General features: G+C 49.8%; 1 protein-coding gene across 10 annotated transcripts in view; it reads right to left on the reverse strand.

Moving 5' to 3' along the window:
- Window positions 1-18,204, reverse strand: part of PTPRS (protein tyrosine phosphatase receptor type S) — a 151,095-nt gene that overhangs the window by 80,265 nt on the left and 52,626 nt on the right. For all 10 annotated transcript variants that reach the window (XM_082779986.1, XM_082779984.1, XM_082779985.1 and 7 more), the window contains exon 3: window positions 362-507. In XM_082779986.1, coding sequence (XP_082636112.1) covers window positions 362-507 — 146 coding nt within the window. The remainder of the gene's footprint in view (window positions 1-361; window positions 508-18,204) is intronic.

Below are 18,204 nucleotides of genomic sequence, written 5' to 3' on the forward strand. Positions count from 1 at the left end.
GTGGATGGGTACGAAAGGTACATGTACAGAGATGCAGTACCACCAGCTTAGCTGGAGTTTCTTACAGAGGGAAGGAGGCAGCTTTATATTGTATCTGAGGACGGGGAAGGAAAAAAACAACAAACAAAACAACAGAAAAAACTCCAATAACGTAAGTAACCCAAGCTCTCTCTTGCTCTGGAACAATCCCAGCTGTTGACATGGCCAAAAACTTGCATTTCACTCTTTCTGTTGTTAAAACTCCTCCCATTCCAAACCTCCCTCTATTACTGGCTCTTAGAATGGCCACGAGAGCACGAGCTGCTTTGTGCTGGTCTCTCTTTACACATGCACAGACAATGATTTGATGGACGTCTCTTACCTCAAACCTCTGAGAGTTCACTTTCTTCCCTTTCTTGTTCCAGGTGACCCGTGGCTTTGGGTCTCCAGTTGCTTGGCATACAAAGGAGGCCACCCCTCCTGACACACCAATTTGGTCCACGGGTTTTTTAATGAACACAGGGGGACCTTTAAGGAAAAAACAAAGCAAAAAGGAAACATAATCATTGTCATGAGGCCAGACAAACTCAATAAACACCGTTTGCAATTAATAGTAGCATTATCACTGCTGTTCTCTAATGGTCTCGGATGAAATTAAACCTCTTCACCTTTTGGGAACAAGTAGTCTTTGCCTCTATTTGACATCACAAAATGATTAAGGGCCTGATCCTAGAGAGAGATTCCAGTGGGATGATTTTGCAAAGCCTCTTATTTCTGAAGAGTGGACTTTTAAACTGTTTTGCACAGGGAAAGCTGACCGTGTAAAGGCTAAGATTCATCACCAAAAGCTGGGAGAGCTGAAAACAGTACCTAGAAACACTGAACTGCACTCCCCAGCTCCCAGCAGATGAACAAGTCATCACAGAGTGGGGCAGACTTACAGGAACATACGCAAGGCAGGGGTAAAGCGTGAGAAAAGGACCATAAAATAAATGGAACGGGAAATGTGGTGCAACGAGATCTCGAGGATGATGGTGTGAAAGAGTCTGATGGCAGTGGTTCTGGGATGTGAAACACCCTTGGCTTGTAGCACCTCTGTTTTCATCTCTGAATGTTCTCCCTCACCAGTACATTTACACGGTAACAGGCACAGCAGCCTCTCGAACAGGCAAGCTGATAGGATACAGCACAAGAAATGAAAGTTAAAATCACTTCCAAATAATCCAATTGTCAAGACAAGAGCATGGCAGCCAAATCCGCAGTCTGCTCCTGCAGTTCCCCCTTCCCCTCTTCTCCCCTTACTCATCACGAGACATCTGAGAAAAGATGAAGAATTCACAATGCTAAAGGAGGAATCCAAAAGCTCGGCAAAGCCTCTTTACACCCAGCTGCTCCAAGGTGCAGGCCTGAACAAACACACACAGCCTGGGGCTGCATTTCAGCTAGCCTGGACCCAAGGGAACAGCACTTGAGCTTGCAGCACCCCTCCCATTCATTTCCAACAGTCAAGAGCATCTCTGCAGGGAGGGGAAGGATGCTGGGAGAGGCTTTCTGACCAGGGAAGGTGTCACGGGCCTTCTGATGGGAAGACAATGGGGCCAGGAGCGTCCATGCAGAGCCCACATTGCCTCTGTCCTTGGAGAACCTTCCTTCCACGCTCCAACCCGTTTCCCTGCACAGTTTCCTCTCGTCTAGTTAGTTTAAAATTTATTGAAATATTTAAATCACAAGGCCACAGCTGTGTTCAAATAAAATCACTCAGATCATAAAGTTGCCGTCTGTTATTCTTGAGAAAAGGAGACCACATGACTGCAAAATCTGTATGTTTATACGTACACACTCCGAGTCTATAAAGCAAGATGTAAACAGTCTACCGAAGAGCAGAAGAGGGCAAATGGTAGCTAAAGAGAAGTCTCCAGGGTCTTCTAGGGGTCGAAAAACAAAAGGCAGCATTCCCCCCTTCCCTGCCTGGTGTGGCCAGGAGTATATAAATAAAAGGCACCGAGCACGCTCATGTGATGCAATCAAGCCTTTGTTTCCATGCTGGAGGTAAATACAATTTGCTGGAGCTGTTTATGTCCCACCGAACGCTGTGTGTACAAAGCATCAGATATATAAATATCCAAATCTATATTTAGAGGTCAGAATCTTCTTCGCAATGTTACTGCTAAAGGTTATCAAGCAAGTCCCGCTGGAGGCACTGGCACCTGGGAATTTGTCTTCCAGCCAAGAAAGGCAAACCCAAAACTTTGCTTCGGGCGAAAATATAAATGCTCCTTCTGCCTGCAACCCGACTTCCTTCCTCTGTTCTCCTATATTCAAAATCCGAAAAGTTTGCAGAGGTCAATTCTGAAGGGACAGCCAAAATCAGCCAGGGCTTTTAAGAGCACTTTATTGATGCGAGTTCATTTCCCAAAACGCAAGCCCCTAACAATCCTTAATGTCGCATATAGATTTAAACGGGTGCAAGCGGTACAATTAGAGCACAAATAAGGACAAATAAGCTTCTATTTTGGGCTTGCCAAAAGTGAAGGTGCTCCAAATAGGGAAAGAACCGGAGCCATAGCTCAGCGTTCCTTTTTAGGCACTCTGTGGACTCACTGTGTGCTAACAGGTAAGCCGACCTGCTCTGTGAACACGGCTTTTCCGAGGTCACTGCAATGCTGAGCTGCCTGGGATAAACTAGCTCGTAGAGAACAAGAGACAAAAGGGAAGAAACCAAGCAAAAATCCCAAACAAGTAGTCCCTTAGATTTCACTACTCACTCGGAAAATCAGTGAAAATCAAAGCTAAATTATTGTTTTTGAAATCCAGGCTTTGATTCTCCCCCTCCCCCTGCCAAAGCACCCATTACGCTCTCCACCTATGCACCCCTCGTCACTCCAGCCCACACCAACTGCAGAGCAGCCCTCTCTCCTCTGGAAAAGAGAAAGCCAGCACTGTCGCAGGCAAGGTGGTGATGATACAAAGCTGAAACAAATTCCTACGTGCTGCGTAGGATTGCTCCAGCTCTGCCGTGCCAAGTCCAGCTTGCAGTGAAACATGCAGTTAGAATTCCTGCTCCAGCTCTGCAAATCACTTCGGAAGGCTCCAAAAGCAGCAACAAGGTGCCGTGTGAAAGTGAAACACTATCAGCACACTCAGAATGGCTGATGTGTCTCACCTCATTTGCCAAGATTGCAGGGCCTCAGTTTTAAATAAATAAATGAAAATCGGAGACGGGCGTTTTCCAGACAACATACTTGCAATCCAGGAGCTTTTTTTATCACTGCCCTTAGGGAGAGCTGAGAAAAGTCAGTCTTGGAAAACCCTGCGTGAGTTCTACCTAGGTCTGGGGGTCACAAGACATTTTTATTTTCCCCCTTTCTCAGCCTGCAAAGCACAACTTGGATTTTAGAGTATCAAAACAGGAGTGGAAAAGCCTTGAACTTAAAAGAATTTTCCTACTTATGAGAGGTTTCCTGGGGTCTGGGTCTCAGGAGAGGAGGCTGCAAAGACTAGCTGGATGCTGTGTACCTGTGATTCTCTACAGCTTAATGGAAAGCCATCAAGTTAAACCGAACCTTTTATTCCTGCCGACTGCCCACGCACTTCCCAAAAGCAACAGCCAGGGCAAGAGACACGCTGGCTAGTTGCCATGGACTGTAAGGAAGAGATGTATAGCCACCTTCCATCCCATGCTATGTGACTGCATCCCCGAAGACGACCAGCACCCACATTTACCACCCCTGACCCACCTCTGTCACACCTTGCAGAGAGCTCTGCTCCTGCCCCTCTGTTCCTAAATCCTGCCAAGGCCAACACCACAAGGGCAGACACCGTGAGGGTGAGCTCATGGCCTCATCACCTGCCATGAGCATCACCCCATGCAGACAACCTCCAGTCGGCTTCACTTGCTGAAGCACAGGCTTAGAGAAACACGGGCGGTCCCGGCATCTGTTCAGAAGGGACATGACGCACATTTACTGCTGGGATTTTGTGAAGCCTTACGCAGTCTTTGAGGAGAAGCTGTGAGGTGCTAAGGGTGGGGTCTCCGACTCATCCCTGCGGCACAAACACTAGGGGAACACGGTAAGGCATCAGCCCACGTACCCTGCACACCAAAGCAGCTTTCCTCACAGAAGAGGAATCTGTTGCTGCTTCGACTCTCCTTCCTTCATACTTTCATGTGACACCGCAGCAGAAAAAGTTCTTCAAATGCAGTCATGTAAAAAGAAACCACCTCCTGTTAATAATACACAGACACCAAACCAGTCGGAGGAACTTTCCAGTAAGGAAGTTTGTAAGATGTAGGAGTGGGGAAAACGAGGGGACATCTCACCCTTTAAACCTAAATGTCCCTCAGGAGCTGCTGCCATGGTGAGGAGCGGGCGGTGGGTGAGGAGTGAGGGAGACGGGCCAGCCACCATATGCCTGCTTGAAACATCAGATGCCAAAATCAGAGAAAGGGATGAAAAACCCAGAGGTGGTTTGAGTGCTGGTAGAGAGGCACAAATGGGCCTAACGTAACTGAGCCAACAGCTGAAGGGGAGGAAAAAAAAGGCAGTTGTGAACTTGCACCATTGATCCTTCTTCCTTGCCTCCCATAAGACTGGTCTCCAGACAGACCTGACTGCCTCTCCTGCAGGTGGGCTCATGTGGGCAAGGTGGACAGGGAGGAGGACAAGGAGAAGGAGCCTGGGGATGTATTTAGCCCCAAAGACCATGAAACAGGGTAGGAGCAGCTTTCTTCACACTATCCCAGTAGCTGAAGACACAGTCTGAAGGGAAAAATCACACCAGCTTGGCTAAAGGAACGAAGCAGTGGCAGCAGAGAGGGCTGTGTAAAAGCAGCATGGCAAGCACTAGCCCGCTTCCCAGCAATCTGGGAAGGTCAACCAGAGTCAGCTCAAATGGGGGGACAGAGAGAGGCAGGTCACACTGGGGAAATATTGACTTCCCTGGGCTTTTCTGAGACAAAAATTGATTCTCAAAGCATTTTTGCCAGCCTTCCAGATCGATGCACCAACATCCTCCCAGCCTCCTGAGCTGAAGTGCTCCTGGTGCTGGCTCAGGAATACACAGCAATTTGGGAAATTATGGGGTGGACCAACAAGACCTGAGTGAAAACAGCCCCCTGCTCCTCCAGCCTGAGCTGTGCAAGCACACACACACGTCCCTGCCCTACACCATGAAGATCCTGGGGCAAAATCCTCAGTCCTGTTATGCACAGCACCAGTTGGTGGCATGCAGGCCCCCACCTCTCTGCCTCAGAGGAAGAGGAGACCCCCTACACTTCACTGACAAAATGGATGGGGAACCCAGCTGAGACCTAAATTGTTCCTCTCCTGAGCTACTCCCACCAGCTGTGGGGCAAGTCTGAGGCAGAAAGCTGCTCCCACAGGGAGAAGGACAACGCGTCTAACATGTCTGCCACCTCCTTCCACCACAGCTCCCACAGGGGAGGCCTGGAGGCGCCATACCACAGCAGCGGGCCTGCCTCTGTGCCTTGGTGCAGGCCTAACTCCCTTCCCTCAGCCCCATGGCGGATAAGAACAAGGCAAAGAAGGGCCTGAAGATGGTCCCTGACCACTTCATTGTGTCACTGGCCCCAGCGCTGGGAGGGGAACGGGCAGTGTGTGTAAACCCACACCCTGCAGCCCTCCCTGAGGAGGGGGCTGCACACAGGCACCTCCACACCTCAGCTTCCTTCTGACCCCCCGGCTCTCCCCTCTTCTCCAGCCCCCCAGCAGGGGCCTGGGGCTGGTTTGAGATGGCAAAATTCACCTCAGTGATCATCAGGCCTCCTTTCACAACCCCCCCACGCTGCCCCCAGGAAAGCACCTCGACAATGGACCGCAAATAAAGACAAACCACTTATTCTTTCCTCTGGCCCCAGCACAGAGCAGCATGAGTCTGGCTGAAAGGGCCCCTCGCCCACAGCAGCAGCAATCCATGGAAACAAAAGAAAGCCAGTTACAAAACACACACTTTAAAAGGTTTTGCTTCCATTTTTGGTGACCCCGATCCCCGCCACCAGCATTCTGGTAGAGGCCCACGCACCGGTCCCGCTGACCCATGGTGCCAGCAGACGAGGCCCCAGGTTTCAGCTTTTTCTTCTCTGGTGAATAAACAGCCATTATCCCTGCTGCAGGGAACGGAGGGGGCCCTCAGCTATACCTGAGACTGCTAAAGAGACTAAGGCAAAAGGAAGAAGGCCATTTTATTGCAGCCTTTCTGAACCACAGGGCAGTGTCTTTTTGCCCACCCTTCCTGGTCAACCTTCAACAAATAGCCCCACGGTTCTGAGACTGCCTTTTCCCTGTGGAGGTGCTTCCCACTGTGAGAGCTTGCCCACAAGACGGATTCAGGGCATGTTAGGCAGTGTCAGCCTTTACCGTAGCTCAAAAATACAGAACTGATCAAAATGCATCCCTTTTTCGTGCATATACAATATAATCTATACACACAAACATCTGCACCTTTGCCTTTCGAGAACAAAGGCAAAAGAGGAGGCCATTAAGCCATTTACAGTCAATGTCATTTTGCTGTTAGCGTTAACAAACTCCAATCTGCTCTTCAAGGCTCCAGATGATTCCCACAATCGGGATTCAGATCTCTTGCTCTGACGCAAATTCAGCTGACCTTGGGCGCTCACCCTTCCCGGCACCTCAGTCTGCCACCCGTAGCGTGGAGGTGACAATCCTCATTCCTCACACCTGCCTGCCTGCCTGCTTTTGTCTAGACACTACGAGCAATTTGGAGTAAAGGAGGGTCTCAGCACGGATCTGCTCAGCACTCAACACCATAGGTGGTCTTGCACACAACTACAGCCTCTAAACACTGCAACACAAACAAAACAAAAGAACTGGGAAAAATCAGCAGAGGCAGAGCTCAGAGACCTTCTCCCACATGCATTTATGGTTGGGAGAAGAAGATAAAATGTAAAAGCCAGACAAAAGCTTTGCAATCTCTGAACAACCGGGTCGTGTTAGCTTGAATGAGGACATCTCTCTTGACAGGCTATTTCTCACCCTTCTAGCTTCACAAGCAGCCAACCCATTCTGTGAGTCTATGCAAGAATCCCATGGTGTTCTCTCTGACACGCAATGGGTTAAGCTCCCTCTCTCCTCCTGCCCCCCTCTTTGGTTTTTGGGCTGAAACTTTCTGCTGATCTAGTGAAACTCCATCTTCATTTTCCACAGCTGCTGACAGGCTCACAATTGGAGAAGGAGGACAAGGTACTCCCCCAACTCCAGCGCTGGGCGGTAGTGCTTTCATCTCCCCTTTTAAAAACCTCTCAGGCAATGTACAACCTGGGTAGGGCTCAGCACCGGATGGCTGTTTGCTGGTTTAGATAAGGGTTTGACACACGTACGCTGCTGCGGTCTGCTTGCAGGCAGCAGATGTGCCCCCTGTGCTTGAGGGATCAAGGTGGGAGTGGTGAGAAGCTGGGGGTGGCCTGGGGGACATGGCTGGAGGGGCAGAAAACAACTTTGGGACACCACTGAACTGGGGAGGTAAGGAGGGAGAGGAAGGGAGAAATGATGGCGAAGTCACAGATGCATTAGCGGGGGAAAAGAGAGGAGAGATCGACGGGGAGAATGCAAGAGGAATGGAGCAAGATGGAGAGGAGGGAGCTGCTCAGAGCCAGAGCAAGGAAGTGAAGATTAGATAGAGGAGGCAAGCCACAGAGCAGATGAAAACAGGAGAGAGCAGCCAAATTTAAGACAGATGGAGAGTGGGGAGCAAGAATGCGATGTTTGGAACAGGAACGCATTGCAAAGCAGCGGCATTAGAGAGCGGGGGAGCTTGCAAGAGGGGTAAAAGAAGGATGGCTTCATAATTTACATTTTTCTTCATGAGAGGAGTGAGAGCTGCAAACTGGGAGCAGGACTGATGCAGGCAGTGGCGAGGGTCTCTATGGAGACACACAAGGAGATTGAAAACACCCCTTGGAGAGGTCCTGCAGAGACTCTGGTCCCCTTGAAATCCAAGGTTTTACTGACAGATTCTGCATTTTTTTTCTTGGGGCTGTTTCTCAGTGCCTCACAAATAAAATTAAAATGAGGGTTTTCTGACAGAACAAACAAACAGGGAGTGAATTATATTCCATTTCCCCGTCAATAACTTCTTCCCAACCCAGTCGTCTTATCATCATAAAAAGTCCATTAAGCAGTAATTGGGGAGGCAGCAGAACGCAGGGCTGGTCCATGAAACAGAAGCACACTCGCTCCCCAACTGGCCTTTTCTGGGAAGGCAGACAGGATAATTATAGGCTTCAGACAGAGACTTCCTCTTACTGTCAGCAGCTCTTGGCTCCCTTCGGGGAGATGGGACTGGCAAGGTTGGGGAAAGGAGGGTAAAAAAAGACTGAGGACGTTTTTTCAGAAGTGAAATACTTCCACCTTGCTATTCCCCTGGTGCTGATCTATCAAAGCCCTCACCTGACTCGGAACGGCTGGGCTGCACACAAGTGTACACAGGCTTTTCCCCTGTCAGAAATACGGGAATGTCATTTGAAAGATTTCCCCCTCCCCTTTCTTGCAAGCCCACAGAGAAGGAAGGACACGGTGAAGGATGTGACTCGGCATGGGATTTAAGGCAAGCTGAAAATGGGTGAGAAAGATCAAGGACTCGTTTCCACACCATGACTCTGCTGCCTGTCCAACAAGCCCAGCGCCTGCTCCTCTGCGAGGCCTGCCCGTGCTGCCAGCTCCCACCTTTCCCCTCAGCCAGGACGAGGCAGCAGGCCCTTCGTAGCTAGCACCAAGCTGTTCTTGCCTTGAGACTTGCCGTTTTGGGGACCTGGCACATCCGTACAGCCTGCAGGCACCTATCTGCAATGCGTTCACATACAGACCCTTTGGAAGAGGAGGTACAAGCCTGCAGCAGAGGAGGCAGGATGAGACTGAGGCTACCCAAATCTATTCCTAGTTCTGACACCCAAGGTGAGAAAAAAACACGTTATCCTGCCTGCTGGAGGAAAAGCATAATCCTTCCTTCTGGTCTATTTAAACTGCTGGTTTTAAGGGATGGGACCGTGCCTTATCGCCGGGGAACAGCAGCTAGCATGAAGTCACCCAGTTCCAGCAGGACTTCTTCAGGCTACTCTCACGCATCCGTATGTAGGGAAAAGATCCACCTTCGTCCCGAGCACAAAGGGAATCTGCCGCAGCCACAGATCAGTCCCAGCCCTAGTGACTGGCACCCAGACACAGCCAAGGAAAACAGTCTTCCAACTGTGGTTTACGCAAACGCACAGGGCACAGTGTAATGATACCTAACACATACGCAGGGTGCAAACTGCTCGACAGGACAGCACAGAAGGCTGTCCCTGTTCCACAAGGAGTGGGCTGCTATTCTGGGCCATGCAGCCTCTGCTTTTTCCCTCTGTCCCTAACTCAGAAAAACTGATGCCTCACAACATGTGGTGTGTGTGCACCAGAAACTACCCATCCTGTCAGAGCTGTGACACGGTGGAAGCCACAAATACTACACATGCTTCAGTTTAATGAAGGAGAAATAGGGTGGAGAGTGCTTCAGGTGCAAACTGCTTCTCTGCCTGCTTACTGCTTGCACCCAGCACGGGGTGGTTCCAGGGCAACGCAGCAGGTAGGTGGCGTTGCGGATGGATCTCTGTAGCATCTCTACCCAGACTCTTATTCACCTTCTGGCACTACGGTGCAATGCCAGGAAGAAAGAAAGAAGCTCCTTGAGACCAGCAAGAGCTGAAGCAGACGAGCAATGCTGTCATGTAAGATGGCAGCCCTGGGATCAGCTGCTGCAGGGCCGGGAAGCACAGGAGCATGTGCAGCCTCAGCAACGCGGCAGGCCAGGACCCTGGGGACATGCGAGTGCTTTCCATCAACTGTAACAACATCACATCCCATATTTGTCCACAAGCCCTATAACAAGGCATAACAACCCCGAGCAGAGCACGAAACCCAAGGAGCTATCCTGGCAACATAATGAGTGCCCCTTGTCCATCAACATCATGACAGCCATCCCAGGCTGTTTGCAATCTGAAGCTTGAGGCAGGGAGCTCTCCCTTCCCCTGCCATGTTGCTAAGACAGCTTCTTCTCCAGCCGTGTCATTGGCATCGGCATCTCGGAGAAGCTCGACTCGTCCCCTTCCTAGAGAAGACGCAGCTAGAAAGGGCCTGGCCTTTACTCAGCTTCTGCTGCTCTGCTTGAGTCACTAACAGAACCAGAGTCTATGGGGGATGCCAGAACATGAAAAACCACCACCTGTGGGACAAGCCTGAACGAAAAGAAAGCCTAACGAGCAAGGATCCCAACTCCCGGGGGGCATGCCATCTTAATATAGCCCAGCAGAGGTCCTGAGCTGCTGGGAAGTGACAGCAGAATTGGCGGCGAGGGGAAAAACAAACTGCTACAAGCTTCAGCCTCTCACGGTCTTTCGGAGAAAGTGCAGTGCAAGAAGCCCCAGGGCTGTGATCAGAGAGGTCAGTTCTGATCCTGGGTTTAGAGATATGACAAAGACTTCTGCAAAATGTAAACACGCGGCTCAGTCCCCAGCCTTGCATCGCCTGCTTAGAAGGGGCTGCAGTGCTGCAGCAGATGAACGATCCCAATCAGGATTTGCTAGCTAATACAATCATTTGGGGATGAAAGGCACACCAGATAAATACCCTATTGTCTGATAAACCTCTTTTGCTCCTGTAAATTAAAGCTATCTTACTTCCATTTCCTTCCCACAAACACTTCTACTGTTCCAAAGTATCAGCCTGATATTTTGATATATTTTCAAGCACACGCTGCCCAAAAAATTAAGAAATATTTCTTTCTTTTATGCAAGAGAAGAAGACTCCTTGCCTACAGGAAAAGGGCAAGATACAATTCCTAGAGCACAAAATTTGGGGTACTTTCAAAAGCTTGTTACATCATTCTTATCCGATCGCTGGTAGGAGACTTTAGCCCACAATTTTGTCCATTGAACAAAAGGAAATTCTGGGTATACAAGCTTGAAACATCTTATCCAGAGTCTTAACAGCATATTTTGAGCTTGTATTGCTCATCAGTATTGAGACTGGGATGTCAAGGGAGCTCACGAACGGGAGATCTTGAAAACAAGAAATAAAAATCTAATAAAGCCTGACTAATGGGTGAACACAACCTTTAACAATCACGAACTTTGACTCCTACCACATGAGTCATTACAATTTCTGCCTCTGAACCACAACATTCATCAGTCAGATTTGTAGTGAGCACATCAACACAAGAGAAGACAAAAGGGCAAATGCAGCAACAGCACCGAGATCTGACAAATTCAGGTTTGGGACAACTAGAGAGTCACCGAGCCAGAAAAAAATGTCCAACGCATGAGAGAGAGATGGAAACATGGAAAAGCTGCAGCAAGAAATCTCTTAAATCTTCCATCAAAGACAATGAGCAAGAAAGGGGACCTCATTTTGAGTTGGACACTTTTCTCTTCATGCTTGACACTTGCCAAGAGATGCAATGGATGGCTTCCTATGAGAAGACCGTTCGTAATGCAGCCCCTCCAGGCACCATAGCAGAAAATGCCTCTTCCGTTCAGGCGAAGGCAGTCCCTCAAGTGGCAGCTACTGGAATTAACCATGATCAGCAGATATGTAAGGAGAGGGGGGTATCGAAGCCCTCATAAAGAAAAACGCACATAGAAAGCCCTGGAAACCAAACGGCTCCTACCCATGCAGAAAGACAACAGAAAAACGAGAGCTGAGGGAATCTTCCTGGCTCGCTGGCTGATGACACGAGACGTGCTCTTTAATAGCTGAACTGAAAAAAAAACACAACGCCTTTTAGCAACTCATTCAAACAAATCAAAGTCAAGGCTGAAGATTAGTAAGTGTTGCTACTCTTAACAGCACGCTCAGACTAATTTATGAATAAATCCACAAATTCTAACGGAGGTGAGGGAGGAAGAGGACACAGCCAAATTAATTTGACTTTATTAATTAAAAAAACCACCAAGTTTCATCACCCCAACACTCTTTAAAGGTTGCGCGAGTGTGGAGGGGAGTTATGCTCATTAATTATGCAGAAAATGCAAAACTATCATCCTCTGAATGAGTTTAAAATAAGGAGAAACCCTTTCAGAACGGGGAGAAATTACTCCCCAAGGCAGCTGAAATTTCTCTTGCAACTTCAAAGGACAATAAATTATTCAAATTGCTCGCGCCACTCCGCACGCTCTCTCACTCTCTCCCCTTCTCAATTTTATGCTCCTGAGTCAATTAAGGGTTTGGAGGACTTGGGAGAAACTTTGTAGAATGCTAAACCAGTCACAGCTCCCTCTATTTATTTTGTTTCTCTCCTAAAGCTTTACTTTTCCTCTCAGCCTCAAAAGGAAACAGAAATGATTGTGCATTACAGATGAAACGAGCGGGGCATCGGTTTTAACCAAGCTCACGTGAAACTGCAATGTTTCATGCCTGCAACAAGCACGAAAACATGCTAAAAACGCCCTGCACGATGATACAAAGAAAACAAGGGGGTCAGTCCGCACTCCTTCATGTCAACTGCTCGAATCATTCACTGCGATATCCCCTTTCAAAGTCTTAGCAGTCTGCGTTCCAAAATGTATTTATAATGCTCTTTCCTGGCAACCTTCAGGTCTAGGTTAGCTGCGATCGCTTCCACAGTCCCGCTGCTATCTGCTGTGCCCTTGGACGGCACCGGCGGCTCCCCTGCCAAACCGTAACGCGCCTGTTTAGCGTCAGCAGCACGAGAACCCCAAACCAAGACTGAGACGAATGACACCAGACAACAACACGGCACGAGAAGCCCTGCCTTATAAAAGAGAACCTAGACACGCACGAAGAGGGAAGGGGGTGGAGAAGGAGCAGTCACAGACCGAGGATGCTCCTGACTCCTCGTCCAGCACCCTGCTGCAGCCCGTGCAATGCTTATCTCCACCACGAGCAGCAGATGGCACAGAACGTGACTGTCCTCATGAACTTTAACAATTCCCCCAAATTGAAGGCAGCTGCACTGCAGGAACGTGATTGATGCCTAAAATGGGCACTGGGACCAATTATGCTGCAAGAGGACACCCTTGGCCGGAGGAGAGGAGAGGCACAGAGTGAATAAAACCGTTCTTGGGAGACTCTGGCTCTCCCAGGCCAATTCGAGCCCAGATTCCATCCCACGCACACCAAATAACGACATTCCTCTGGTTGGGTGTCCTTGAAAAACACTCTGTTTTGCCTTCTAAGAATAATATCGGGCTTGCCAGGCCACAAAAAAAGCTGGGAATACCCTCTCAGGCTCCCTTCAGTGACCCAGGAGATTCATCTCTGGTTGGTTTTGAAACGACATGACCACGCAGACCTTTCCAGAGAGATGAAAAGCTGCCATGACCCAGGGTCCCGGTGAGCTAACACAAAGTTCCCATCCTTCCTGGCAGCACGTGCGAGAGCTATCTGGGTGAAAAGCACACCCAAAGGGGGAAAAGTCACAAAGAAATAAATACTAGCTCCCTGGTAAAGGCTGCAATGGATTAAATATCCTACTCTTGGCACACAGGTATGGTGAAGACATACATTTTCTCTTCCACAAGCCCCACATAGATGGCATTTTTACACGAGCTGCTTGTTTACACAACACACAGCTGCTCGTTTCTCCTAACTTAGCCATCTAATGAAGCTGAGCGGCAAGAACCTCTGGGTGGGAAAGGATCCTTTACCAGGAGACACCCATGGCTGGGTCCCAAACACCCATAGCTGCTGCTGTCCCCAGGTGCACCTCAGCAGAGCTTAATCGAATAAACGCCTGCGGTGTGGGGCACAGCTGAGACCTGCGAGGTGACAGCCCCCCCAGCCCCTTAGGAAGCTCGTGCAAAGCATGATTTATTTCCTCTCCTGCTCCTCCAGAAACAAAACCTTTCCAATTTATCTAAAAATAAATAATAAAAAGATGACATCACTCAATCCAGGCAGGCAAGGTTTAATTTAATCAGGCACTTAAACAAGGTGACACAGAAGCTTAATTCAGCGTCCTTGAGCGGGACAACAACTAGTCCAGAGCCCTCAGCGACTGCCGGCTGCATCCCAGCTGGCAGACGGAGGAGGCAGCAAAGGAAAGGGCGATTTGGGAGCAAGGCCAGCAAGGGGTCCCCTTGCCTGCAAAGGCAACTGGTGCACGGGGAGCGCGAGCAGCAGGTGGGGAGGGAAGCAGGGGGCTCTGCCTTCTGGGAGGACTTTTGGCTTCACCACGTTTTGACATCTTCCTTCTCTTTGGACAGCGCTGCTGCTTTGTCATGAACCGGGTTGAAGCGCTTACAGATGGAGCAGATTTCTCACGAAGCAGAGGAAGATTCCCTTCCCTCTGCTGTCATCTTAACGCGTCTATCAAGTCCTAAGATGGAGCCTCCTTGATTTTCACGACCGCCTTATCTGACAACTGCTGTCTTGGCCAGCAACTGATCAAAGCTGGGACCTCCAGAGCTACAAGCTCTACTGTAGAGACGAATCCTGTGGCTAGGAGCATGAGAGGGACCGTGCAGAGGCGAGGGGTCCCATCCACCTGCAAGGATCTGGCTCTCAGCAGGAGGAACCAGCTCCCAGCTCCCCCATTTCACAGCACGGAGCACACACCTCTCCTTGTTGTGCCAGCTCCCAAAATGTGGCGCTGCTTTGTCAGTCCAACCACAGACCCTCCACATGTGGTCGCCATCCTCACTGCAAGCCCCACGTGCGTGGAGCAACCTCGCTGCCATCTGCTGCTGGCCTCCCCCGAGGCATTGCAGCTCGTGGAGCATGAGAGATCCCCCCGCACATGCGCCTGGCACGAACCTGTGTGTTCTCCAAATTAACGATGGAGCGAGGGCAATTAAAAGGGAAGAAAGTCAGGGTAATGCATCATAAAAGGGGCTTTATTCTTTTATTTTGTCAATTGCAATTTGGCTTTAATTATTTATGGTAATACTTTGGAGTGTGCTAGTAAGTGTTCTATGAAGTAATTTATAAAAGGAAGGAAACCTAAGTAATAAGTAATGTTCACTACTGCATCTGCTATTAAATCTTTGCTGGGGCGGAGAGCGCCACACACCAGCCCTGTGTGTATGCAAAGTACCAATTAGCAAAGCACTATTGTAAAACGCAAAGGTTTAATCAATGGGAAAAATCCACTCGAAAACAGCGAGCGTGCTGATTTCAGTTATAAAAATTACCACATTTCTATACAGCAAGTGGCTTTTTATCTGCAACCGAGGAGCACTTGAAGGGAGCGCGTTGCTCCTGCAGGTAGCACGGGAGGTCAGGGGACCTGAGCACCGTGCTGCACTCCAGCCGAATGCAGCCGAGCCCTGGGCAGAGCGGGCAGGAGAAGGACCCAGCCAGGCACAGCAAGGCGAGGCTGCCTTCACAGGAGACGTTTTAAGGTGCTCGCTGCAGAGATTTTATGACTTGGGCTGGGTGCATAACCACGAGGCAGCAGCTCTTGGTTCTACGCCCCAGTGCGTGAGAAATTTGGGAACTGGATCTGTGTCCAGACCTCACCTGTCCGTGCTGCCTGGTTTTCCCTGAGCTCGAAGGCACGCAGGAGCTGCCTCTGAGGCCGTGCAGCACTTGAGGGAGCAGATCTTGGGAAGGCCTTCCCTTCCGAGCTCACTGCAGGGCTGCCCATTAATGCACAGCCAGCTGAAGCCTTAACAAAATGATAATACCTTCCAGCTAATGAGAGGCCACTGCAAATAACCACGGAGCCAGCAATTTCCAGTTCCATGGCTACCCTCAACTGGATAGAAGAAACAATGGAAGTGACCATATGCAATCGAAGAAAAAGAGGAGAAACGGGTCTGCTTTATACGTTTCAATTATTATCCCCTTCAGCTTCTCAAGGAAGAACAGCAGGCAAAGAGCAGTGTGGTGCTTTGGTTTTTTAATTTAAATAGCAGTTTCCTTTAAATAGAATGTTCCAGCCATAGAAAGATTTAAATCACTGACTGAGATCAATTAGCCTAGGAAACAAGGGAAGTATTTTAATGGGCCTTTGATTGCAGAGGCCGCAGCTCCTCCAGCACTGCGCTGGAAGAGGAGGCGAGCTCAAGCTTCCAGCTTTGCTGCAAGGTGAGCCAGTCCCTGCCACAAACCGGTGTCCTGGGGGTTTCCTTCCCTCCATGGGGGCTTCCCACTGCAATGGGGCCACCACCCCGGCCCCGTCTGGCATCGCCCGGGGGGCTGCGTGGCCATGGCAGCCCCTCTGGATGAATTAGGGCAGGAAATGGGGTCAGCGTTGTGGCGAGCGCCGGCCAAATGGATGCCGGCCAAGGGATTACGCGAGAGGCAGCGTGACAGAGCCCAGGGCCATCTGATGGGAGAGGACATTGTCAGAACAGAGTGACAGCTCCTCACGCAGTCTCCGCAGTTGTGACAGACAAAGCTGTTTGCTGTTTCTATGCCTCAGTGGGGAGCATCGCAGACGAGCTGGGATGCTACTGATGCGCCTGGCACGGGCAGAATTTAGCAGTCCCTCCAAAATCAGGGGGTCTCAGCTCACCATCACCAGGCAGCCACTAACAGCTGCAGCCTCAGAGCAGTTCAAGGAGCTGGCACAGATGGGAGAGCATCCCCAAGGCTACCCAGGTGAAGGAGATGCTGCCCTGTTCTACAGGTTAGGAGAAAAACTCCTGGGCCAACTCCATCTGCAGCTCAAGCAGGTAACAGCAGCTCTGCCATGGACGCCGAGTCCTGCAGCCTGTAAAGCTCCCCTCCGTGAATCTGTGAGCAGTAGGAGGAAAAAAAAAGCACAAAGCTTCCCTGTTCAGAACCCAAGGACACTGCAGAACTAGAGGAGAGAGAAGGCGAGCTGCTGGCAGCAAGGTGCCTGCCGAGCACTGACAGATTTCAGCAGGGCTGGGGCCATGCAACTGGTGCTGGCTGTGCCCGACCAGCACCAGCCCTTCCCGAGGGCACACTGCCACCGGAGACCCTTCCCAGCACTCAGGTATGGGATCTCCAGCTCTGCTGAGCAAATCTCACCCCACAGAAGACAGGGTTGGACGAGACACTCGTTCCTTCCTGGGAAAACTGAGACCACAGAAAAACTGGAGTCACCCAGAAGTTGGGAGAAGCCCTGAGCCTGCAGAGTGCCCGCTCCCAGCAGCTCGGTGAGCTCGGTGCACGTTTACAAAGGAAAAGGACTCCGGTTTTCACAGGCACTCAGACATCACAACAGATGAATCAGGGCTGTACGCACACAAAGATGCACTTGCAGGCACACAAACTCTCCATCTGTGCCTGCGAAGCTGCACTGCTTGCTTTGAAAACCCAGGACAGAGTGATTGCCCAGCAGTGCCACAGCACAGCAGCAGCACAAATGCGACTCTGCAGCCCTACCATGGGGTTTTCTACTGTCAGTGCCCTCTCCCCTCCTGCACAAAGAGCCAGGGGTGGACATTTCTGCCTTCAGTCTCCTGTTTTGGCAGGAGCCAGTGCAGGTAGAAGCCTGCTTAGCTGCAACACCCACTTTCAGATGCCAATGAGGCTGCTCCGAGCACAGTTGGAGCTCACCAGGCAGTTCAACCATCCACCCGAGGTGCTTGTAAGAACCTACAAGAGCAGTGGCTGCAATATCCAAATAGGACCCTGGATAAATACTTGGGCAAATCGTTCACAATGGGTTCTCAAACTGAATCTTGGGGACAAATTTATGAAAATTGGCAGCACCATTTGAGTTACAGGCTGGCCCAAAGCTACACACCAGAAAAGCGGCCCTATAACAAACTTACCTGGACCCAGCTCACTTCCCAAGCTTATTAAATGAAGAAAACAAAAGCAAACATTATTGTTCTGCATACGGACATTTCTCCCTGCAAAGAGGGGCTAACTGAACAAAACTGAGGAGCAAGGCAAGGCAAATACATCCTCATTTGCCTACTACAGGGAAGAGAGAAAGCACTGTGCAAAAAAATTTCTCATCAACAAAAGGTCGAGCATCCCATTCAATCCCCAATGACTGCGTCATCTTAATAAACCCCGATAACGAAGCGATTATGTTAAAAGCTGTCAAGGGCTACACTGACCAGAGCAGCCCTCTCACCAGCTTCAAGCAGCTTTGCTGGGGAGGAAAAAAAAATTTATAATTCAATCAGCTTGGAAGAGTCTATTCCCCACTGATCCCAAGCGCTCAGCCTTCATGTCGAAGGAACATTACATTTGAGTCGCCAAAGATTTTCACTTTTTTTTTTTTTTTCCCTTCCCCTTTTCATTTTTTAAAGCAAGAATTGAAAGGCAGCAA

The sequence above is a fragment of the Aythya marila genome, assembly GCF_965140915.1.
Source record: "Aythya marila genome assembly, chromosome: 27".
NCBI lineage: Eukaryota > Metazoa > Chordata > Aves > Anseriformes > Anatidae > Aythya > Aythya marila.